The 26,849-nt window shown below is 38.8% G+C and overlaps 1 protein-coding gene across 2 annotated transcripts in view; it reads left to right on the forward strand.

Annotated features, from left to right (window-relative positions):
- The window catches only part of banp (BTG3 associated nuclear protein), a 34,689-nt gene extending 14,857 nt beyond the window's left edge, over nt 1-19,832 (forward strand). For both annotated transcript variants that reach the window (XM_085281811.1, XM_085281810.1), the window contains exons 11-13: nt 1,049-1,093; nt 14,769-14,909; nt 18,788-19,832. In XM_085281811.1, the coding sequence (XP_085137937.1) occupies nt 1,049-1,093; nt 14,769-14,909; nt 18,788-18,904 (303 nt within the window). In that variant the 3' untranslated portion in view covers nt 18,905-19,832. The remainder of the gene's footprint in view (nt 1-1,048; nt 1,094-14,768; nt 14,910-18,787) is intronic.
- Nucleotides 19,833-26,849: the final 7,017 nt, after the last annotated feature.

A 26,849-nucleotide genomic window follows, 5' to 3' on the forward strand; every position in this document is an offset into this window, starting at 1 on the left:
CATGCGCGCACACAGCCTGTCAGTTGAAATCAAACTCTAACTCCAAACCACCCCGACTTTTAAAGAGGAATTTCCGCATCAACATCTTTGCTAATGATTTTAAAGGATGTGGGAGAGAGATTTATTTCAAGGCGCCAGTCTGTGTACACATATATACATGTAATCACATACTGTATATGATTCAGGCCACACATGCTTGACAGCTCGGCATTTTTGCAAAAGCAATTGACACCTTAAGCAAGTGTTTTTCTAATTTCCTATTCGGTTCTACTCCTAGAGGACACTTAGAGGAAGAAATGCACAATTGAAGGAGAGAGACTGAGTAAATTGGAGGCAGAAAACACTAAAGCCTTTCCTGCACTTTGTGGCTGAGCCCAGATTTTTTTCCCCTGTCTTTTCTCTTTCGTATTCCATGCTATTGTTTGTTTTTTGGAGTTCAAAGCTTAGCAACAAAATCCCACTTCTCCCAACTGCCACTCACAGAATATGTTTTCATTAGGAATGGGCCCCTTTCATCAAAGGGATTGGTTTTAGTGTGCTTAAAAAGGAAATGAGCTGTTTGAGAGATTACACTGCTCTCTGGCCATATGGCAGCTCAGACAGTATTGCATATATACATGAGATAAAATTAGCTAGAGCAGAAACAGCTGAGACCTGAGGATAGCTAAATGTGTCTTGTATAATATCCTTTTGCAAAATGGTCCTGTTGATATCACTGTGGGTGTTTAGAGATTTTCTAATAGCCACTATATCTCGATCTGAGACAATCATGCACTTATGTCAGAGCAAACAGATTTCTTTTTATGTTAACAGGGAGTCGAACTCTATCCAGAAATGAAAATACATGGATGTTCCATTCACCTCCTCTCAAGTACAAACACTGGCAGGAACTTATCATGCTGACCTTTTCACACTGCATATCTGATTGGCTTAGATAGTTTAATGACTTGTTTAACTTAATGTGATTTCAGCTTCTTAAAGTAGTTAAACCATAGTCTTTATATTAAAACATAGGGCTGCTGACTGACATGACATTTCTCAATTTCAGGGAAATCTCCAAATCCACCAGGTGCATGTTGGCCAGGATGGACAGGTAAGAACACGTTTAAGCAAGATTTCTGTATGAATATGCAGAATGTGTAAGCAAGGGACACGATTTTTGGTATTGGAAGCTTTCTGGTTTTTGAGGCACTGCAATGCAGTCTTGACATATGTGGGGGGGAAAATGCAGATGGAATAGGAAGTCCTAAGTATATCTAGGATATCTGAAAAGCCAGCAACTGATAATTGATTAAAGTCCTGAAAAATTGACAGTTGCCAGGCAAGGCTAAATCCAGAGGCTTTTGGGTTGGGTTCTCAGACTGACAGCAACTCAAAAGATGTTATAAAACACTAACTGATCTTTGCTGTAGATTTTAAAATATATATATCTCATATTTTCATACTTCGTGGATTATGTTTGCAATTACACTGTCTGATTAGAGGTTAAAGGATGGAGCAGGTCATTATGACTTTGAGGAGATATTTTCTGTTGGCATTCATATATAATGTAAATGTGATCAATGAACCAGGTAAGGTGTCAAATAACAAAAGCTTGTGTCCCATTTATGTTTCAACACAGTATGTTTCAGGATAGACTAATTAGACACACACACACACACACACACACACACACACACACACACACACACACACAGAGCAAGATGTCTTTTGTGCTCTTGGTGTCCGTGTCTTTGTTCATACCACTCCCTTCTTTCCTTCTCTGTCACTGGACTGAGAGCCCTTCCTGTTCCTTTATTCTTTCCTCTGAGATCCAAGTGAGTCTCGATCAAAGCAGCGTTGGCTGTGTATCACCGATACATGCCACATATGGATGCCTGAAGACAACCACCATTTCACATTCATTATTTCATCATGTTTGTCTAGAAGCTAGGCTTTAGGGAAGGAAGTGCCTTCTCACGCTCCATCTGGTGGTTATACTATTTTGTTACCACAGGTGTGATTATGTAACAGCCTCAGAGGGCCTTTTCTTCCTGAATGGAGGCTACACAAACTCCCTCCTGGGATCATCAAAAGGAGATTGTTTACTTACCTTTTTTTTTTTAAAGGCAATTAAGAGATGGGTGCGTCACAGACCCATCTTTAACTTATCTTATGGTGCATCACATGGCTGCTGGGTTTGTACACTTTGGTTGCCAACCTAGCACAAAAAAAGCATGCTGTCATCTGCAAAACGTTTTTACCAAACAATCTGATGTCACCCGTAGGTACGGCACACTATGGGGTAGTCAAATATGTGCAAGCATACTTTTCTACTAGCATAAAATGAAAGCATGGTAATTTTTGGTAGAGCTATAAAATGGTGACTCAGGCCAGCCTTTTTGGATTTTATTTCGGTGTCTCAGCAGTTCATTCTGCACATAAACAAAAGCTATTGTGTTTGAAAGCACTGTCGATTTACTGGTTTCTTCCAGGGTTTGTTATGAAAAAAGTCAAAAATAACCTGTAGCCTAAAATTCAGGCTTTCGTGGTCGTAAATTTTGTTGTCTTATAAAGTCTGGTCATAATTTTGTTTTTATCATAAACTGAGGAAACAATAAAACAAGGCTTTCTCTGTACACATTATGCCAGTAACCAGGGTAAAGAATGTAATGTAACAACCCATCTATGCAGTCAGTATGGTAATTGCTTTTTCCAATATGGTAAGATAAGATAAGATAAGATAAGATAACCTTTATTAGTCCCACACGTGGGAAATTTGTTTTGTCACAGCAGGAAGTGGACAGTGCAAAAGTTATGACGCAAAAATTCGAATACAATAAGAATAAATACAGTACACAGCTGTACAGAATAGAATAAAATAATATACTATATACAGTAGAATAAAATAGAATAAAAATATACAATAAGATAAAAATAGAATACGAATGCTATATACAACTGAGTAAAAATACAACGATGCCAGAAAAGATTATTGCACTTAGTGTTATTGCACATGTGTGGATGTGTGTGTTTGTTCAGTTAAAGTCTTTGTTGTGGAGTCTGACAGTAAGCAATTACAATAGTACTATGTTTTTAGGCACCCCAACACTTTACTTTTAAACAGATACACTCATCAACATATAATATCTCAAAATCTGGAGCAAAGAAGGAGCTACACCACAGCCAGCAGCTGAAACCACTTGTTTCCAGCTGGTCAGTTCTTCATTTTATAGTCTGATTATGATCCCATCACTCAGTTCCCTCATAGGTTCAAGATGCCATTTACTCTGGATGTGCATACATTTGGGTTGCATGAATGCATCTGCTTTATATCAGATTTTTGTTGTTGTTATTGTTGTTTATATTCCTTTATTGACTGTTAAGCTTGGTGCGTGTTGTCAATTGATTAAGGTAGTCAGCACACATCCATATGCTCCTTCTCTTCACACATGCGTGTTCATGTCCTCAGATGACCTGTTTGGTGAGCCTGACAGCAGCATTCCTCTCCGTCTCTCTCTAAGATCTTAGAAGGAGTTTTGGCTAGAGTGTGGTTTAGATTTTGTCCCATTACACACATTTCCAGCAGTTATTCATATGAGTTCAAAGAGTGCATGAACTACTCTTGCAGATTGCCATTGGGGTTAGCTCTTCTTTGTGGTATACACCATGATTTGCATGGCATAGATTAAAAAAAATGTAACTTTTGAAACTGTATTTTTTGTGGGGGATTTTCATGTGTGTTGCATCCCAAGATAGAGGAACTAAAAGCTCTGTATTCCTCAGGGGGTATCTGAGAGTCTATTCCAATGAAAAGCTCCTTTATTTTTTTTCTTATCACTCCCTTTTTTAAAGCTCATATTTTTGTTGGGTTTGTAAAAAGATATCAGAATTGTTCCAAAACAAACACCAAGTCACTTACTCTGCTAGACCTCATGTTGTAGGTCGAGTTGTTCACACACATCCAGTTACATGCGACAAATTCTCATATTCTCATGCACTGGAGGGAGAGCAAATCTTGGGTCAACTCTTAAATCTTGATAACATGCAGTTAAATCACTGAGCCATATAAAAGAAACGGTGCTTCCACAAGTATGTTAGTAGTAATAGCACTTACTCAGGAAAATGACAGATTATAGCTATATTATGATTGCTGCAGTGTGTCTTGGAACGTCATTTGTTAAGAACCTCAGACACACAGTAAAGATCACACTTGATCCTGATGTGTATTTTCTTAAATGTGTAATTTGTCTGTTTACAGAGAGCCTTACATCAAATGGACTATGAATGCAAAAAAAAAAAAAAAAAAAAGGACTATGAATGATGTCAGCGTTTTTGTAATCTGGCAGACTAGTGCTGAGGCTATGTTGGTGTAACCTAGCCTACGCAATTCATCACAGAAAAGCCATCTTTTTATCTCACTCTGGGACCACTTCTTCTTTATTTAACTTTCACTACACTTATGTAGTGTAGTTGTGGCTATGGTTGTCTTTTAAAAGCTACCTGCCACATCCATTTTCTGTTAGATATTTACACTCTGTGGTACTATTTGAGCTATATTTGGACCTGATACCCACATCAAAATAAAGTCAAATTTTCAGCTCAGCACTGATTTTTATTTTTTTTTCTAAATAACTGTATAGCTCTTTTGGGGACTTCTAATCCATGTTTATTTCCTTTTTGTAAGGTGGTCTGGCTTGCATTATTCTGTCTCATCAGTCTGTTATGCGAGTAGACTTTATATGAGTCATATCTGGTCACAGTCTGTATAGTCTGAATAATCACTCCTAAAGTTTCAAATTACGATGTCATCTTTCATTGGGATGATGAGTCTGAATCTGGCTTTACAAGCTTTATCATGAAAGATGTTAAATAACTTCTTCTGTTGATTTATATCCTTGTCTCTTTACCAGGGACTGTTAAAGATAGTGGACAGGTTAATTTTGGAGTTTTTGCCAAATCGATCTTTTTTTAAACTCTCATATTAACACGTTTTTACTAAATAGCATGTTTTGTGAGTTCAAATCTACCTTTATGTTCTAAACAGACAATACTGCCTGTTCACAGAAACATATTGATATTCTAGTTTTGGATTCTTTGGTTTTAGAACAATGGTGGAGAGTCCCGGGTACTAAACCCCTACTGGGGCTGTCTCAATCAAGGTGTTCCTTAGAGTTGCTAAACACCTATAGATCTGAGTCATCACACGAGTCAAGTTGTGGGTTACTCCTGTCGCTGGGGCTGAGAGGTGAAACTTCTATGAAACATTGCCCCAACACGGCTGATAGCTGGTGCCATAAGCCACCACCTATGTTTAAAAATGGTAATTCACAGTGGATATAGATGGCCTCCTTTACTAGTCTCTAAAAACATCTGTCTTCTCTATCTAAAATGTGGCATCCTCAAAAGAGTGTCCTTTCTCCTTTAAGTAAGGCTAAGTTTTGTTGGATTATTAATACATTTGCAGTATATACCTATACAGAACATGCTTTGCTGGCAGTCTACCGTCTATCCATCTATCATCTTTTGTATTGCTACTAGAGACTATGTCCATGCAGTGAGAAGAGAAATGTGCGGCACACATCTTAGTTTTGCACGTTTGTCTAATGCTACAGCCACATTAGGGAAAACAGTCCAGGAGACAACTGCATGACCAAAATGATTGTTACTGTGTGCAATGATTTTCTGATCTTGTTACCTTTTGAAATGGTGCTTGAAATGCTTCTAACCAGGTGTGCAACCAATTGCAGTCAGTTGCCAAAGGGACTTTAGTGCGTTAAGACAGCAATAAAATATCTATAACACAGAGACGGTCTGCTTTCAGTTTGAAACTGAATGGGGTGAAGTTGGCAGTTACAACCTGATCGACTGAGTGATTAACTTTGATAAATCTGCTGCCATATGCATACTCGGAAATTCACACTAACTACTTATATTCAGAGCCCAGCATGTACTTCATAGATTTGAAACAGAAATTCCTCTTTCATGGTTATTGCAGGACAGCAATTTAACTGCTAACATATGGATTTTAACTTCTATATAGGAATATAACCCAAATACAGTAAGGGGAGTTATTTGGAAACCTTTGCTAGGTCGTCCGAGAGTGACTGCTGTCAGTATAAGTCAGACCATTTGGATCACATGCAGCCACAAGTTGAGTGCTGCACGATCAGCCCCTTGAGCAATCACTTGGTCACTGCAGCTACTTCAAGTTGGGCACTGAATATGAAAAAATTCAATGCTATCACTGGACAACCACCAATTTAGTCACAGTGAGGCAAGTCCCATTTTTTGCATGCTAGTGTGATTGAGCCATTGTGTAGTACAGATGACTGTAGAGGGTTGTTTTTTTTTGTTTTTTTTGCATCTACACTATAGTATACATTTGTGCATTATGGATGCAGATGTTTTTGTTACTTCTACCATGGGAGTCTGTGCCAACTCAGCCATGAACTTGGTGCCACTGTGCCAGCTGAAAGTCTGAGCAAAACTGGTTTAGAGCGATCCAAAGTTCCCAAATTGCTCATAAAACCCTCTCATGCGGATGGAAGAGAAGGCAGACCATGAAGCTATAAAATAACTAGCCTTTTACTGCACTGCCTGTCTGCCATAGCCTCTTATCTTATGCCCTTCTGTATCTCTGCTGTGATCTTATCCTGCACTGATGCAGACCAAATGGAGGATTAGAAGATGAAAGGAGTGACTGATGAGAACAGGAGAAAAGAGAAAATATGGGGAGGGAAAGGCATTTAAAAAATGCCTGAAAGACATGTTTTGTAATGCTGATGATTTAAAAACAGACACCAGCTGAGCTGGTGAACAAACGCACACTCTGTAATACAAATGCAATGTACCAGGTATAACTGGTTAAAAACACAGGAGGAGATTGTGCCCTCTGCTGGACTATTGCCTGGCTCAGGCAAATACAGTATGCTCACAATGGCTGCTGACAGTTCTACGTGCAGGTGTTATTTTTTTCTTGGATACCCGCTGCAAAACTGTAATAACTGCATCTTTTGTGCTTTTGAGCTGATATTCAAATGCAAAACATTCTTAGCAATACTGGCCAAAAATACTTTTATTTTACTTTATTAAACTTTTATTTGATCTAATGTTATTTGATGTGCTCGAATCTTCACTGCATGTAATCTATATCTCTGAATAGACAAGTCAGTAAACTTCAGCTAAACTGGTTTTTGGAAGCAGACGAATGCTCGTCACATCTTGCTTGCAAATCTTTTTCTGAAAGCTCTGCAGTCTTTCATTTATGTTGAGCAAAGTCGAAGCGGTCTGCGGGCAAGATTGACTCTTGCCATCTCGCCATAAAGGCCTGAATGATGGAGAGCTGCCATCTTTAAATTAGAATTCTTGAGGTTCTGCTAGAGCGGCAGGTGGGTCTTCATGACCAATGCTCTTCCTGCTCAGTTATTTTGTTTTGGCAGTTTAGCCAACGGTACAAACTTCACAGTTAACAACCTACTTTACTCCTAGTAAGACTGTATGCATTGCTTTGTGTGGGTGGGGGTTGTTTTGTTTTTGTCTTTAAATCCATTGTGGATTCTGTGTATGTCCAACTGATACTCTTTGACACATTTGGACTTCAGTCAAGTGGATACTTTATAGAAGAGATTTCATTGTTTTTATTTTTAATTTTCGTATGTTTGCAATAATGTCAATAAATAGAACATGAAGCGAATCAGCTCCAAACATTGCCTGATTCCACTGAACGTGAATCGCAAACACAAAGAATCTCATATTAAAACATGCAGTTCGGGTTATTAGAGGACTCTTCCAGTCAGATGGCTTTAAACCTAAGCTATGTCAGTCTGTAAATGCAGCACATCTCAAGAGACTACTATAAAGCTTTACGAAATTTACTGATCCCATCATCTGCCTGCATCATTTATCGATGATGGACCTGATTACCTCCCATCTGGGGTTTTAAACATGTTGTTCTCTCACCCCACCTCATTTTCCCTCAGTTGAAAGTTTGCCATCCTTTTCTGTCATCGCATGTTTTGGTGCATCTGTTGAAACATCCCAAATAACAATGTTCATGGCCGGTATGAGAACTGGGTCATAGAACTGAGTCCAGCTCTGCACTGGTCCCTCCAGTCTTTTCTGCCAGGACATTCAAACATAGAGCAGATACAAATAGTTTTAGGGTCATGGTGAGGGAAGCACACAGTGTTACTGGACAAGATAGGGATAAAGGAAAGGAAAGGAAAGGAAAGGAAAGGAAGAGTACAGGAAGACAGTGAAAGTAGAGTTTAAGAGGAAATGGGGATTACTATGTTTGACTCGAGCTTTGTGAACTTATGATATTGTAAGCACTTTTGTTGCCTGTTGTTGGTTAGGGTTGTTGCAGGTCTGCTGTGTGAGGACAATGTGTTTTTGTTCCTTTCTACACAAAAGGCAAATGTTTGAACAATAAGTAGGCTTAACCTCACAGAATCAGGGTGTGATGGAATCAGACTGCTGGCTCATGGCCCAAGTTGTTTTCCGAAATGTGGTTTCTGGTATTTAAGGGGATGTTGAAATTCCTGTGATTGACAATGTTGGGCCAGGATAACAATTAAAAGATACAAACAAAATGTTTTATGACCAGGGTTTAGTATAAGTGGATTGTACGTAAGCCTTCAAGGATTTGGAAGACTAGTGGTGGATCACGTTTCAAAGAAGTGGTCTGCTTCATGTCTTGTGGCATCATGGGGCAGAGATAAAGGGACACAGATCGGGGAATCCTAGTTCTTTGTGTGTGTGTGTGTGTGTGTGTGTGTGTGTGTGTGTGTGTGTGTGTGGGAGGGGGTATTTGTAAGTGAGCTTTTCAGAGTTGTTCAGAGGAGGATACCCCCAGTGGTGTTTTCTTTCGTCTGTGTGGGCAAAGTCTGGGTCGCTGGCTGTGTGAGTAAGAGAGACCAGATGTCTTAGATGCATTTCAGTATGAGTCACCCTCAGCACAGGCCTGGTGCATATCTGCCTTACCAGTGTCAGGCATAGATGGCTCCATCATCATCATTCAATGCTGCAACCTCTGTAACCAAGTCCATGAAGCACCGTTGTCATGTAAATTTCTTAATTAGTGAATTTATCACACATGAGTCATAATTTTGAGACTAACGTTCAACAGTCTTTCGAATTATTCTTGACATATTTACAGCAGACCCTGATTTTACTGTTACTACAGTAAAGAATGGCAATTTTAGCAAAACAACTTCCCTGATTTAAAATTAACCTCCAAAATGGGGTTACCAGTGTAAATGCTTTCTGTTAATCTGTGTGTGTTGGATAAATAAAAACTCCAGAGAAAGGATGAGGTAGAAGTACCCAAGCTTTATTTCACTGAAACTGGAAAATCTACAGGAAGCAGTAAAAGTAATTCTGATAGATTCATAGTTGATGTGATGCATCAGTGAGTTAAAGACTCCCAATAAGCTACACGCTGATGAAAGATGACAGATGTCTTTCGCAACAAATCTGAGATTTGAATTTGTTGGATTCTTGGCTGGTGTGTGTCAAAGGCGCCGAGTGCATTTAAGGTTTTCTGTTATGGAAGTGCTTTGGAAGCCTAAAAGGGTCAGCTAGAGGTAATTTGGACATGTCAGTACGTGAGATCTAATTTTCACTGCAATTTTCTTTGTTTTGTATTTATGTATTAAAAGGACAGTGGCACAATTGAAAACAAACATAAGATGCATTGCTTTAGACAACTGAGGAAAATTACATTTGGCCTCAATAATGCGTATTTGCAAATCTAACTAGATAAAGGATCTTGTTGCGATGGGTAGTTTGGGCAGTGCTGTATTTTCTTCATTGAATTTTACAACCTGTATTTATCATCTTCCCTGGCTCCATTGAATTAAACAGAATAATTGGAAACATGATAAAGGCACCCTTTTAAATCATGAAATTTACTGACGCTATAAAAATGGCGTGGTCAATTAGGCAAGCCAAGTTTGGATTTATGCTAGAGAACAGTGAAAACCGTCAATGAAATGTACTTCTCTTTCGTGTTTAAGGGGCCCTATTCTTAATTACAGCTGTTATTTTTGTCATCAGTTCCCTTTTGATTTTCTGCTCTGGATCAGAACTCAAGTGAAGTTGGTTTTATCATAAAACTTTTCTGAGCCCTGCCTGAATCCGACTCCCAGTCTGCTGGTGGGAGTTGTGAAGCAAAGGATGCAAGGGAGGGCTTGATTCTTTGCAGGTGTTGAGCTCTAGTGTAGAAACACTTTGATGGTGTGGGTGGAAATGGGAAGCTTTGGTTCAGGTCACAAGTTCATGTATAGCATACATAACAAGTTTCAAAGAAGTATATTTAGCTAGGAGATATATCTGTCAGAAATATATGGTAAAGATGCATCAACAAATGAGTGGAGTAATTCTCAAAACATAGAGGGGAAAAATCAATACTATAGTTTTTAATTTCAGTGTTTTGACTTCATTGAGTCACATTACAATCTGAGGTCCAGCTGAAATCAGAATAGCCAGCGTAAGACTCAGCAGTAAAATAAAAGGCATATGTAACAAAGCGGTAATGACTGCAGTGAGACATTTTACAGTCGGTGTGATCATTTCCCCAGTTCACACAAAACAATCACTTAGAGCACTTCTGTGTCTATGGCTATCTTTATGGCCAAGTTGAACCCAGGCCTTACTCCCTCCCCCTGCCCCCCACTCCTCCACTTTGACCGCACCTACCCACCCGGAGCTAGTGTTTCTGCTTGGACATCTGTTAAGGAATGGCTGTTGCAGATGTTGTTGACGGCTATTAAGCAGAGAGGAAGTTCCAGGCACTCCAAAGTCCAAATGTTTCTTTTTTCATTTCCCTGTTTTGGTTTAGTTTTTTTTTCTCCAGATCTGAAAGAAGAGGCGGTATTCCTACGGGAGTGATAGGAACCAGATTTTTATTGGTCTCTTTTGCTACAATATAGTCGGTATGAATTTTGTTTCCTGATAAATAGAGGGTATGTTTCTATGCCGCTATATTTGATTCCCAGTGTAATTTTAGCAAGGGAAGCACAATATTTAGAAACTTAGACACACACGCACGCTAACAGGGTGACTCATAGCATCACCCGATCCACAGCTGAGTTTAAGTGAGACCTCCTGAAAGACTGGGAATTAATGCCAGCTTGCATCTGGCTCATGCCTTGTGAATGCTGGTTGTCTCACTGTTGCATTACTCTTGGATGGTGACTGAGGATGAGGATGGGTATTCAGAGGTGTTGTCTTTTTTCTTAACACCCATTACCTTTGTGTAAATCAAGTGTAACTACTTTCATATGAAGTGAATGCAGAAAAAATTTAAATTGAATTAAAGCAAGTAAATGAAGACTTGGTAAAGAACTTTGTTTATCCTTTTCGTTATTTTCCTTCGCTGTTGGAGTTGCGAATGTTTTCTGCATCAGGCTGCTGTTGTTGTTCACTTGTCTTTCCTCTCCCATTGCTGTATTTCTTTAGCGTCCTGGATCCATTACTGAAAGCATTACAGCATCAGCAAAAGATTTATTCTTTTCTTCCCTTTTTCTCTCAAGACCGTGATAGCTAACAAAGCCTACAGAGAATTGCTCTTCTCTCCAGTACTGTGGGGCAGTACCATAGCTTTTAATGCTCCCTGGCTGCTCTTCTCTTTGGCACTTGGTCATGAAGGTGGCCGGCCATTCAAACTGATTATTTAAGACTTCAAATCCCCAAAACCTTGAGGTCAACAGTAACTTATTCTCTTAAGATCCACTGGTGGCCCCTATGTCTGACAAATTAAGCCCCCTAGATCAAATCTAATATGTTGGGCAACGTTTTAAGTGACTTCTTCCAAATCGTAGTTGAAAACCGATGTTATTATGCAATCAGGCCAAGTAAATTTTTTCAGTGTCAGGAGACTCGTGTGTTCCAAGTACAAACACTTCTCACCTTGTATAATGTGTAATTTGTTTCTACTTACAGTCTATTTGTTGATTCAGCCTAATTTACAAAAATCATAACTTTTTACCTCGTGAAAACTTTTCTTGATATATTAAAGTGATCTTTGTTTTTGCATCATTGCCAACCAGCGTAATGATGATTATGTTCTATTAGCTGAATGAGCGGTAATTATCATCAGTACTCAAAGAATTGCTTTATAGTGCTTTATATAAACTTCCAACCTTGAGGTAATTATAGACAACAAAACTATAATTTATGCTAATGGGGGAGAAAGATAAAGAAAACCACAATTTATCCCCTGATTAGATTTAGTTGTTATGAGCGAGAGCATTTTGTCTTGCTGTTTTAGACTGACTTTATACTTTAGAGCCAAGCATGACAGTATTATCCTCAAATACTGGAGACGAGTTGTTCTGACAAAGAAAGTCGTGGGACAGGATATGGACCCGAGAAGTTCGTGTGTAATCGCTGCAGAGATCTCACACACTGTTCCAACTTTGTAAATGCTTTTGTGAGTCTGTGGGCTGCTCCTCACAGCTGAGAATGCAAACTGCTCTCAAATGGAGGTTCAGACGTTAATTGAGTGAGACAAGTTTTTACAATCTCATGTGTCAACCATAGCATCCCTTAAACCCCGGTAATTGTACACTTAGATACAGTAAGTACTGACGTATGATCATGCTTGAGTTTATGCACACAGGCACACATACTCAATGTACGATTTCAGACAGACAAGCACTTGAAAGAAGCCAGTTTTGATCCCTAATAGAAGAGTAGAGACTGTAGAGATGCAATGGATGTCTGCCATAATGAAACCATTAAGCAGGTGGATCTTTCCTCTTAGTTTCTCACCGAGCTGTCTGTCTGAACACTTTTAGCATATATTTTCTAAAATATGATGGCTGTTTCAAGAATGTAAACGTCGTTTGACACAGAAGGAAATGCAAATGTTTCCCAGAATTGTTAGCATTATACACCGTTTCTGTATGCTAAATAAACATATAACTGGAGACAGAAGGCAGGGAGCTTTAATTTAAACTGAGTTTGAAGATTGGAAGAAGACGACTAGCTCTATCAGGATTTTTTAGTCTTAATGCTAAGTTGGCTGGCTGCTGGCCTCAGTTTCAGATTTATAGTAAAGATATAAAAGTGTAATATCTTAACATGTTGAGTATGAACATGAAATCCATTTTTTTTTAAACGTATGAGTCGTCTTTACACCAAAACTCCAGGCTAAGGCTCTAAATATTTCAGTGTTTTATAGGTTCTCACTCAGTGTGATTCCTTTGACCCAGATCTAACAGATGACTAGATTATACTAGGTCAGCCCACTTAGCCTCGATCCACTCCTGTCCTTGAAGCGTCCTAATTATCTCATTGAGTGAGTCAGACTGATTTCTTACACTAATAGCTTCCATCGGGCTGGCTTGGCCTAACATACTGTGGTGGTGAAGCAGCACATTTTGTGGTCAGATTGGCAGAACTTCTTGCCGGAGGGTACTGGGGTGGTTAACTGAACCTTTGGGGCACATCACAAGCTCAGAACTTTAAAGTAATGGCTGGGCTGGGGGGTTGGGAAGCAGTGTGGGATGTTACAGGGCAGCAAACATCATCTGTAATGAGTTTTTTTTCCCTTCCTTTTCTTTTTTTTTTTTTTTTTTTTTTTGCCAGCTTGCATTTTTGGCCCTATTTTTGTGTTTGAGTGTGTGTTTGAGTGTGTTTGAGTGTGTGTGTGTGTGTGTGTGTGTGTGTGTGTGTGTGTGTGTGTGTGTGTGTGTGTGTGTGTGTGTGTGTGTGTGTGTGTGTGTGTGTGTGTGTGTGTGTTAAGCATATGCAAGATTATCTCAGCACTAAGGGCACCTTGAATAGGACCGAAGTATAGAGCTCTCATAACTAAAAGCTTTCCAGGCATCACTGAAATAAGGAAAAAAAATATCAATAAGATCCTGCTGTCAGGTCATGTTGAAATGCATTTCTTCAAACCATGCACAAGCACAAAGCTTAGTGAATATTTCCCTCCATCTCTCTTTTTGTATGCTTGTGTTGACAGGATGATTGTATGTTAATTTGTATGTCTGTTGTCACATGAAAGTTTTGTTGTCCAAATTAACAGCAGTGCTCTGCAAGTGTATACATGCAGTGCAATCCTCTCTGTTGGTGGTTGCAGTCTATCTATAGGAACCACCTCAACAAACTAAAGCTCTACTCAACGACACTCCAGCTGCACTGCACTGCTCTGTAATTAGAGCATCAAAACCGCAGATCTCTAATGTTGTCTGGCTGACTTTCAGCGCCGTGGGAGATTAGGATCCCCTTGCGATGTCTCACTAACCATTCTCCAACAGTTTCCTTTCTTTTTCTAAATTTGAACCCAAATAAAAAACATTGCTGGTGAGCATAACACATTATAGAACCCAGGAAAACAGAACTTAATTGAAATGACTGGATCATAAAGTTTCTCTTAGATGTGATGTATAACCCAAGAGTGGGATGCGGAGAAGTGAGAACAGTGGGGATGAAATGTTTATTTATGCCACCACATGACTCGTTCCTAGTTGCCAAGTTTCTTGCTGCATTTGTGTGTCATCATGCTTGTACTCAGTGATGACTGTAATCATTAAAGACATAAAAAACATCAGATAGGACATCAATAAAATATTCCTGTGGTTGTTTCTTATTGCGTTTGCTGTAAAATAATGAGTTTTCTTATGATGGATTTTTACACTTGGCAGTGGGGAAACGTATTGAATATGTTTTATTCAGCTCAGTTTTTCTAACTGATTCATGAAAAATCAGAGAAAGGACTAAAAATCCCAGTTGTGTTTGACCTTTCCGCTTTCATCGCCACTCTTTTTCTGCTCTAGGTGCTTCGTGGAGCTCAGTTGATAGCTGTCGCTTCAGCTGATGGAGGAGCCACAGCAGTGGAGGGCTCCCCACTCCCACCTGACATCCAAGTGCAGTATGTCCAACTAGCTCCTGTTGCAGATCACACGGCTGCTGTACAGGTAAAACACAAACACACACACCCTCCAAAAAAAGGCAAACTCTGCAAAGAGCACATTGAGTGTAACTGAGTAGCCTCATGGAACAGATCCCCCAGTAGTAATCTTGCAATTTTATTGCTTGCTTTTAGTTATTCCACAATAAATATTGCATTTCAGAATACTGTAAGAAAACATGTCATGTCTGTTTTGATGTTGATCACTTTTGTCTAGTTTGTAAATAAACTGTAAATATAATCTGTTTTCTGTTAAAACGAAGCCAGTCAGACTCCGTAAACAAAACAAACAAACATTAAGATGCCAAATTACCTCAAGAATCAAGAATGTATATAAATCCAAATGGGGCTGGTTTCATTTTCTTGAGCTAGGATGCATCTTGGAGCTTGCAGTTATTGCTCGAAAAGGAAATGTACAGTCTTCTACCTTTAAATGTATTTATTGAACTGCTTTACCATTCATGAAGAGGCAGTAAATGTACTGTATATTTTCATTATGCTGTTCAAATATTGCTTCAAAAATTTAGCTAAAGTACTTGTAGGTACACCAAATCTGCTTTTCTCCTTTTCTTATACCATCGCTTAAATGGCATACATTCTGCTTTCTGTCATTATGACAGGTGTTTGGACAAACAGTAATTAAACATAATCAAGTTGAGGTGGAATGTTACAAGAGGGGAGAAAGTAGTAATTAGTAGATATTTCTAAAATCCTTCAATGAGTGAGCTTGCTGAGCAACAGCCACATGTGGAATCAGGATGTTGTGCAGACAGTCTTTGAAGTGGTCACTTTAACCCTTCAAAAAATGCACGTCTCCTTTGTTCTGTCATCTTTTCTTTTCCCCAGATATGATGAATATTTAGTCCTTTTTTTCCTACTTTTTTCCTTGACGCGTGTGCTACGAGTCAGGTTTTTGTGGTGTGATAATGTAAATAGGTGGAATTTCAGCCTACTTCTGGTTCCAGTCCTGTCCTGATATGAATCAGGACAGGCTTATTCATCTCCCTGTAAGAAATGCAGAGCAAATGTGCTGACCAGCCATACAGCAGTGGATTTGAAAGGGAAAAAAAAAAGATTTTGCCTTTTGAGTAAGGAATTGCTGTCCATAGTTGTCTCAATAATCTGTTCCTTGCCGATTTGAACACGAAAGTAGTTAGAGCATTTTATACTGATTACATTTTTTGGGTGTGGATTATACACATACTGATGGCCTTGTTATACAATTTATTTGTGTACTGAGCCCACAAAGTTTTTGCCACTCAATGTACTGTATTTCAGAATCTGTACTTTATATTTCTGTGCGCAGTGAGAATTCAAGCTGTTTGTTTACACAAGTGATTTGTTTGAATGAACCTTTAAATCTAAAATGAGCTCATTTTTTTCCTAATGTTGGATTGTACACAGATCTTGACAGATATCAACAAAGTTGGCAGAAGTCTGATCAGTCACAAGTGTGATGTTGATGTTGAGTAGAGCTGGGGTTCACCAAGAGCATGTGGACATGCTCAACAACAGACTGAAACTGCTCATAAACAGCGGTGTGTTTATTAACCGAGTAGACTTTAAGCTCCCATTCTAAGATGTTTTAAAACACATCTGTATGCTAACATTGATATTTTTCCAGGTTTAAATGAAAAACTTTACCCGAAAGGACCTAATAAAACAAAGGACATGTAGGCTGTATTGTTTTGATATCCTAGTTTAAACGTTGTTAACTTTCTCTTCAGAGTTCATAGAAAGGTTATTTCTTTTCCTGCTTTTCTGCAGTCTGCTAAGTCAAGACACTGGCTCTCATCTGTTTACACACATGTGGAAGCATTCATGCAACATGCTGGAAAATTACTCCAGATTTTGCATTTAGTTTTCTCTGCATTTTCTTCTTTTTCTTATTTAATAGTTTCCATTAGACATATGAAGTGGTGCGCAATGCAAGGCGATATATTTTTTATCTAAAGAATGCATAGCATTTCTAACTTCTGGCTAAACTGTGACACAGTTTAAAGCTGAGACTGCAAAGCACCGGCAGCCTGGTTTTAGTACACATGTTACATATTTTCGTTCTTCCATTTGTTATTTGCAAGGGTAGAGCTAGGTCTGTGCTATGATAGCTTAAGAGTCTTTCAGTTCTCATTTAAAAAACAAAAACAAACTTGGAATCAAAGGTGCTGAACTTGCCATTTTTACTGCCGCTGTGTCTCATGTTTGTGTTGTGTGTGCTGCTATGGTACAGCTGTGCTACAGTCAATGCTGTTGTCTTGTGACAGCACGTTGGGCTGGAGAGAGAATTAAACGCTGCAGGTGTGTTTGAGGGAACCTTGGATGTGTGTTTGAGGAACAAATGAGTCACTCCTCATGGTCATCGTCCAGAACTGAGTCATGAACCTCATCTTTTACAGGGCTTTTAGACACACAATAACTCGATACATCTGACATCGACTATAGAGACAGTCAGGGAAGCATTTAAATCCAAATGGCTAGCCTCTTGTTTTTCTCCACTATTTCTTCTGTAATCTATCTTGTCATTCCTCTGCTCCTTCTGTGTGTTGTTATTCACTGTGGTTGTCTTACACAATAAAATGGAATCAGGATATAGCTTAGTCACATTGATTAGTCCACAGGAAAGTCTTCATCATTTGTGATAGGTGTCATTAGGCTTTTACAAGGTGTGACCGCAAAGTTTTGGGACTCCAGCCATTAAAAGATGTAAATTCACCCTATTTTTTTTTCCAGAGTTGTCTCCTTGTGTGCCTTTGTGGTCCTGCTAATTTAAGATCACTCCCTGGAAGTTGGGTTCTGACCACTTCCATTTACACATTTGGGATTTTAGGATGGGCTTTATGAAATGCAGACAGCTTTTTGTGTCAATCTCACTTGACTTTTGTAGCGAGGCAATGATATTGTGTGACTATATTTGACTAGTACGCAGAGAAAATGCTCCCATATCGTGAAAATGAATGTTCGTTACATTTTGGGATGTTTATATATGAGGTTTAAAGCGTATAGCTGCTTACCAACATCATTTTGTCTAGCTTCCCTACAACTGGACCTCCTGGCAGCTTTACAAGCCAGCACTTTTTCCACTTGCCATGTCAAAAATGGATAACTACTTTGTGTTAACCTAAAAGTGCCTATAATCCCAGCTTCTAACTGCTTGTACCCCTACTGGCAAAGTGATCCGATTTCAAGGGCTAATTCCAACAAAGAAGCTAAATTGAGGGCAAGATTCATTATATAAGAAACCAAAAAAGATTAAACTTTTGGCTTCTTGTACCTTCATTTGGTAGGAATGGATTAAGAAAGGCAGGGAAGTGGTGAGACAGAGGGTGGATGTGATGCAGCAATGAGTGGAGACTTGATCCACTCCCACAGTAAGGCGTAAACTTTTGACAAAGAAAGTCCCAGCCTCAACTGAGGGGAAACATATTCCTTTGAGATCAGGGTACTTTTTAGTCAACTATGTTTCAGTTGGTTAGTTTGTGTTATTGCATGTCTTTTGATCTTTTAACATGTTAGTTATGATCCAAATGTTTGTGTTTAAACACTAAAGTCACAGCAGCTGATGATCAGCTGCAACGTTCTGTCACGTAAAATTGTTTTTGTGAACGGATTTTGGTGGTTTTTATGAGAGCAACACAACAGCTACAGTTACACAAGAGAATAGACTGTCTGACAGGAAAAAATAAACAGTTAGAATACTCTCTGGAGCCTCCCAAATCATCTGAAATAACCCTTTGATATACTCCGCTCTTCAGAGAACTTAAGACTGGTTTAAGACTGGTCCTCAGTCCCCCTTACCTGGTGAACATTCAGTAAAAGTACTGAACGTTTATTGTATTTTCACCTTTCTTGTCACCTATTTCATCTCTTCTCTTTTCTTTATCTCAGGCTGCTGAGCTGGCACCAGCCCTGCAGGCAGACATGGAAGTGAAAGAGGCCATCCAGGGTGCTATCCATGGAGACAATGGCGAGATCGTCCAGATTGTGACATCTGTGGCCACTTGAGAGTCCATCTGGTTTGACAAAGATTAGAATCTTTCCCTACAGCAGGACCTGAAGAGTCTATGGAAGATTGGGGGTCAACAAATGCATACAGTCTGACAAGCACTCAAGTTAGATAGTCTTTTAACAAATATTGAAGGTCATGGATAAAACAAAGAGGAGCCTTTTTTCTGTTTTCCCCTTGCAAACTGCTTAATTCATTGTTAGCCAGATGTCGCAATGTGGAAATGCTCAGAGATTGTGAAAAGACCAAGATGCTTCAAAATCAACTGTGGCCCCTTCTGGTGGTTTCATCACTATAATGACCTGACAGGCCGAAGAATACACAGCGGGATTATTGTCTCTTCAAGGAGGGTGCTGCTCCTGGACACCATCACCCTGCCACTTCATCAGCACCAGTACTTGTTTACATCAGCTTTGGAAAATAGTGGGTTATTTGGACTTCAGCTGTTTGACTAACCCTGAGATGCCGCAGAGGGTTTGCAAAAATCCCTGAAAATTCCTCAAAACAACCAGCACTGCACTCCTTTTTTCGTCCCTTCTTGTCACAATGATCTGAAGGAGAAAGTAGAATTTGCTGTGGACAGCTGCTCTTTGTCCTAATTGATTTGATTTCCCAACACTCACCTGGATCTGGTCCATATTATCTCTCCTGGCTGTGAGACACTTTATTTTGTTCAACTTGTTTTAATGTTGCTTCAGCCACACAGCTTTGTTTGTTTTTGGTTTATCTAATTGTAACATGTTGAAATATTGGGGGAGATTTAATTCCAGAGGTAGAAGGCCATGAAATGGAAGAGACCGGGTCAATGGTAGACAGTACAAGTTGCTTATAGACAGCCAGGGAAACCCTGAAGTTGTTTATATCCCCCAGTTTTGTCTCTGTGACATCCATTCATGTGAATAAAACATGTTTGTGGTTGCCATTAAAGTGTGCTTTTGTTTAGCTTTCCCCCTCTAGTTTCTCTCTCTCTCTCTTTTTTTTCATCAGACATGGTCATCAAAATAGCTCCAAGACATGACTTCGCTTTGATCTACTACAAACAGACAATCGAAATGAGTCTGAAATGATAGTTGGGGTTTGAGGTCTTGTTTCATGTTGAGCTAATTTATTAGCTATTTTTGAAGTAAATCTGTATCATGTCAACATCAATAAGTGTAGGATTAGGCTACTAATAATAAGCTTTTCCATACACTCGACAGGGTTTTTGTCAGGAGACTATAAATTTATGTTTAGTCCTCATTATAATTTTTAAACTGTGACTGCATTTTTTGTGCCCACTGCGTGTCTATGCCTTTCTTTAAGTAAAGACAAAGGACTCTTATTATTTAGAATGATCCTCAAGAAATGACTAAGAAAAAAAAAGATGAGCGAGACACTCAACTGTGTTGGGGTATGTTTCCCATGGTCAGCATGATGTAATAGTGTATTTTGGAGTGGGGAAAAGAGTTAGGCGACAAAATGAACTCGATAAAACAACATTCATAGTCTTGGCTGCTTCCTTTTGTTTCCTTTCAGTCTGTTGCTGTGTTTGAGTCCTTTCACACAGCCTCTTCATCTTGTACATTCCCCTCACTGCTTCTCCCACGTCTTGCTCTTCTCCCACTCAACTTGTGTTTTCTTTTCCTTTTGGAAGTTGCATTGAAGTTATGCACTAAGCTGGGCTAAAATTTCATGGGATAGTCAGGTGAGTGCATCCCTTGCCATAGCTGAGTTGAAATGCTGGCACAACCCCCTGCTCACAGTGAGCCCTCCATTAAATCTTGGACTTGGAACGGGATAGACCTTGCTCTTCACTTTTACAACTATGGACTCTATTCAGGAGCTGGAATTGGTACCATAACTATGGGCTCTCTCATGGGCTGCCTCTAAGATAACCTGCTGACAACTGAAGCAAATGATAGATGGAGAGATGCGATTGTCTGGAAAGGGAATGTGTGTTTAGAGAGGAGGAGAGGAGTGACAGGCAGAGAGCAGGCGTGTATCTTTCCCTTTTTTCTCAGCAGCTCTGTGTTCACCTGCAGAGACAGTGGGTCTGCTGGCATCTGCTCTTTGTCTACATCATCCACAGGCAGGCGTCCCTTAGGATGTTCAGCAATGAGTGAAGATCATATTTGGATCAAAAATTTCTAAACCATGTGTGTTAATGACAAATGCAGATGTAAATCTGTCTCACATTCACTCTACTCCAAAAGGTCACAGGTAAGGCTTTTAGAAACATCTCAGTCCTTTGAATTGGTTTCTGTTACGCATGAACAGAGAAAAAATATTTTTATAGATGAAATTGTGGGGATTCTGGATGGATGTATCACTGTGTTGGACCAGAGTCAGGAGCATGGCTGCTGTTATATGCATCATAAAACAGCACGAGCTTCTAAATGTCCGTTTTTATTGGTTGAAGGTCTAAAAATTGAAGCTTTATTCATTATTTAAACAGACTATATAAAAAGAGAAGTTGCTAATAAGAGCTGTTTGACAGGCTTGCAGTAGGTATTATCCGCAATATATCGTAATATAAAAGAAAGGGATCCACATACACTCACTGCCGTTTTATAAGTTGCAGGTTTCTAGTGCTGGGTTTTATTCCCCTTTTACCTTCAGGACAGTCTTAATTCTTTGTTGCGCATATTTAACAAGGTGGTGAACAAATGGTCATAAATGGATGAACATGATCAGCAATAATATTTAGGTACATCGTGGTGCTTAAACAGTGCTCAGATGGTACTAAAACATCCAAAGCCTGCTAAGAAAATAACCACTACACTATTACACCACCAGCAGCAGCCTGAGCCACTGAGGATAGATCCACACTTTCATGTTTTTGCACCAACTTCTAAATACCACATCTGAATGTTACAGCAGAAATTAAGACTCATCAGACCAGGCTATAGTTTTTAAATTATCTGTTGTTTAATCCAAATTGGAGCATCAGTTTCCTGTTCTTAGCTGACAGGTGTGCCATCCAGGATGATCTTCTGCCAGAGCCCATCTGCTTCAAGGTCCAAGATGTTGTGCGTTCAGAGATGCACTTGTGCATATTTTGATTGTAACTATTTAAGTTACCTTCCTATCCTCTGACATCAATGTTTTTGTAACATCTTCTTTAAATCCTAGATATGTTTGTGTGGGAAATTTTCAGTAGTCAGCAATTTCTGGAATGCTCCAACCAGACCATCTGACACCAAACACCATGAGATGGTCAACATCACTTTTTTCATTTTTTTAAAATTTCCACTCTGTTGCTTAGCTTGAACTTAAGCAGATCATCTCGCTCATGTCTACGAGCACAAATGCATTGTTCTGTTGCATTCGTTTAGAATATGTAAACAGTATACAGAAAGTAATTTAGAAAGAAATACACAAAAATAAAGCAAAAATACACAACAATATAGCTTCACATTTGCTGCTTTAGTTTACACATACAAAGTGGGAAGAAGTGCAAACTTATAAGTTATTATTTATCCAGCTTTCTTATTGATATAAACCTCAAAAACAACAACATAAATATTTATTAGTGCAAAGAATTTAGACACTATGTGAAATACAAAATACAGTTGTGTATAGTTTTTACAATTCCATAATTTTACATCCATACATCAAAGACAAATACCTCCAATTTTGGAATGCTGATTGCGAAATCTGAGCAAACACAGAATAACAACTAAATAAACCTTGTGAAGTGACAGCAATGCTAACCAACTATATAGTCACCCTATATCTCTTTAAGGCACCCTCTGACTTCTATATTGTGTCTGTTCCTCATGTGTATCATACTGGTGTCAAGCCAGCCTCCAATTCGAGACTTGCAGTCAAGCCAGCCTCCAGTTTGTTTTACGTTCCCTGTGTATTCAAAGTATTACGGGAATGGATGTGGAAACCGGATTTCAAAATAAAAGCCAACTTCGAGTGAATTAACAGATATGTTAAGAACATAATAACATATAATTTAGGCTTTTTTTTTTTTTTTACAAACTCTAATGTTAGATCTATATGCAACAGCCTTGTACCCTAATTGTGCCCTGTCACTATCAAGGCCATCTTATTTTGGATTTCAAAGTAAAAGCCCTGTGAATCTTCATTTTTGAACTACTCTTTCAATGACTTCATAATGCTCTTAAAAGCAAAAGTCGTATTTCCAAATACTATTTGAACTTTATATCAACACTTTCCAACCACAGTCTTTTTACAGTGATACCATATCAATATCAAGTCAGTCTGATTTTGCCTTTCATAGTAATGGCCCTTTGAAATTGTCCATAATTGACTTAATCTTCTAACGATTCAAAATGCTCTAAAATGAAAAATTCTTGTTAGATCAACAGTATACAGCCCCACAGTGATACCATATCAATATCAAGTCATTCTGATTATGCCTTCCAAAATAAAAGCCTTTTTAAATTGTCCATAATTGACCTAACTTTCAGTGATTTCAAAATGCTCTAAAATGGAAATTTCCTGTTTCCACAGGGTAATTCCACCTTAGATCAACAGTATACAGCCCCACAGTGATACCATATTAATATCAAGTCATTCTGATTATGCCTTCCAAAATAAATGCCCTTTCAAATTGAGCATATACGGCCTACTTTTTTGACGATTTCAAAATGTTCTTAAACAGAATTTTGCTGTTTCCACAGGATAATTTCACTTTAGTTCAACAGTATACAACCTCACGATGTTACCATATCAATATCAAGTCATTCTGATTTTGCTTTCAAAAATAAAAGCATTTTCAAACTGCCCATATCTGACTTGATCCTGGAACAATTTCAAAATGCTCTAAAATGGAAAATTCCTGTTTCCACAGGGTAATTCCACCTTAGATCAACAGTATACAGCCCCACAGTGATACCATATCAATATCAAGTCATTCTGATTATGCCTTCCAAAATAAATGCCCTTTCAAATTGAGCATATATACGACCTACTTTTTTAACGATTTCAAAATGTTCTTAAAAAGAATTTTGCTGTTTCCACAGGATAATTTCACTTTAGGTCAACAGTATACAACCTCACGATGTTACTTTTAGAGCATTTTGAAATCTTTAAAAGAGTAGGTCGTATCTTGGCAATTTGAAAAGTCTTTTATTTTGGAAGGCATAATCAGAATGACTTGATATTAATATGGTATCACTGTGGGGCTGTATACTGTTGATCTAAAGTGGAATTATCCTGTGGAAACACGAAATTTCCATTTTAGAGCATTTTGAAATCACTGAAAGTTAGGTCAATTGTGGACAATTTGAAAAGGCTTTTATTTTGGAAGGCATAATCAGAATGACTTGATATTGATATGGTATCACTGTGGGGCTGTATACTGTTGATCTAAGGTGGAATTACCCTGTGGAAACAAGAATTTTTCATTTTAGAGCATTTTGAATCGTTAGAAGATTAAGTCAATTATGGACAATTTCAAAGGGCCATTACTATGAAAGGCAAAATCAGACTGACTTGATATTGATATGGTATCACTGTAAAAAGACTGTGGTTGGAAAGTGTTGATATAAAGTTCAAATAGTATTTGGAAATACGACTTTTGCTTTTAAGAGCATTATTAAGTCATTGAAAGAGTAGTTCAAAAATGAAGATTCACAGGGCTTTTACTTTGAAATCCAAAATAAGATGGCCTTGATAGTGACAGGGCACAATTAGGGTACAAGGCTGTGTCATATAGATCTAACATTAGAGTTTGTAAAAAAAAAAAAGCCTAAATTATATGTTATTATGTTCTTAACATACCTGTTAATTCACTCGAAGTTGGCTTTTATTTTGAAATCCGGTTTCCACATCCATTCCCGTAATACTTTGAATACACAGGGAACGTAAAACAAACTGGAGGCTGGCTTGACTGCAAGTCTCGAATTGGAGGCTGGCTTGACACAAGTTGTATAATATATGATCAGTCCTACATGCTATTTTACTATTTCACTCTCTCGAGACCCCCCTGATCATTCAAAGACCAGTATGTAGAGTTTTAGAACTTCCAAAAGTCTGACTTCTGTCAGCACGTACAGTTTCATACTTTCAAGACTGCACAAAACCACAATTTTCCTTGATTCAAGTAACCCACACATGTGCGTCTAGAATTAATGTTAATGGGTCACTCAAGAACAATCAATCAAATTTCAGGCACCAGACTGACATTTTTGATGTTGTCAAAAGCCAAAAAGAGTCAAATCTGACCAGAACAGTTTGTAAGGGTTAAAATGGCCACGAGAAGTTCAGGTGCCGTTGGTAAATCACAGAGAGAGAGAGAGAAAAGAAAAGAAAAAAGCCCGCAAGGATTAAGAACCATGTAAAGATTGTTCAGTTTCAAAGACTGGATGGTATTTTATTGAGACAGCATAGGGAACTCCCTGAATCGTGAAAAATAGTCAAACCTTTGAGGAGAAGTGGGTGCCGCAGAGTCCAGCCGAAGCTGCCTGAATGGGAGGTCCTCCTTTAGTTTGGGGACCAGATGTGTGAGAGAGGAGGGGTACAGAGGCAACCAGACAACAGCTACAAAATACTTCCTAGTTTCTCTAAACAAACTGCATAAGTTGGCAGCTCAGACCTTCGGCTGAACGCACGCATCTGATATCAGCTTCAGAGGTAAGTTAGATAATTCCACGGCCGTTTGTATACTGATTACTGAAATGCGCATTACGTCGTTGCCCTGAAGGTGAACCGAGGACGTGATGACGTGAGGGGGTAACTGCTTTTGACAGACCCAGGGTGTATGATGTCTGAGCTGCTTTTCTGCTGTTCTCTTTATGGTAGTTGCTTCTACTTGACCGCCTACATTCATTCAAAAGCAGTAATTCCAAAAACGAGCGCAAATGTTGTGGCGCGTCATAGCACTTTGGCACAGTGTGCAGTCATCAGATACAGACTGTTAACGTCTAGGAGTGCGCAGCAGGTGCGCCATGTCACCTAAAAATAGACAAACAAAGCTGTAATGAGCTTTAACAGCAGTGATTTAAACGCGTTAAAGTGGAGGCAGTTTCGTTGTACTGTCAGTAATCAACTACATATACACAACTGACAAGTTGTTGTTGTTTTTGTAAGTTTTTTTTTTTTTTTTTTTTTAAATACTCGCATAAAAGAGATCACATTTAATGTGATATTAGCATTGTTTTATGTGTGTTTTTGTGCTGTTAGTATGGGTGAGCTGGTTGCAAGAAATCATCAGAGTTGACTCAGAAGCTTTGCCTGTTTTATGAGCTACAGTGCCATAACCATCAAACCTTTCTTGCATATATTAAACGTCTCAGCCGGATTAATTTATTCTGTAAGGTCTGCGGTTCGTTTGAGCAAGTTACTTTAACATTTTTATTAGCACTGAATGGCATCATAGTAAAATTTCATTATGTTAGTTATGGAGGGCCTACTGTTTAACTTAAGCTGCAGGGAACTTAATAAGATCAACATTGCCTCATTCCACGTAACAAGATTTATGGAAAGACTTTCATTCAGCAAACTATTTTTATGGATTAATATGAATAGCCTAGGCTGTTCTATTATATTTGCATCCAGTACAGTGAAAAATCTGGAACGTTGAATCTAATGCTGTGACTCTGGCACTCTTGTGGATCAGGATAAGAAAATTTACTGAATGTACCCTTTTCATTGAACACAAATGTAAGTACTCTGAGATGACCCGTTTGATTTCCCTTCTCTTATCTTTGTTATGGTTACAAATATGATTATGCCAAAGATGGCATGCAGTACATGGATTTGTCTGGAGCCACAATTGGCTGATGTCTCAGAGCATGATTTTCTTGGGTTCGACTGATTCAAAAGGTCAGGCCAGGAAAACAGGGACTCAGAGGTTTCGGGGACAGTTGAACACCCATCTCTGATCCTTCATCCCACCATCTCTGGTTAAAATCACCCATCAACCTATAATGTCACTCTGTATGTGTGAGTGTATGTGGCTGGCTCGCATGAATTTACAGTGTGTTAGTG

Source organism: Mchenga conophoros, linkage group LG7 (assembly GCF_057382185.1).
Source record: "Mchenga conophoros isolate Kocher_MC1m ecotype Shallow Benthic linkage group LG7, M_conophoros_male_GT1.1, whole genome shotgun sequence".
In the NCBI taxonomy this organism is placed as follows: Eukaryota; Metazoa; Chordata; class Actinopteri; order Cichliformes; family Cichlidae; genus Mchenga; species Mchenga conophoros.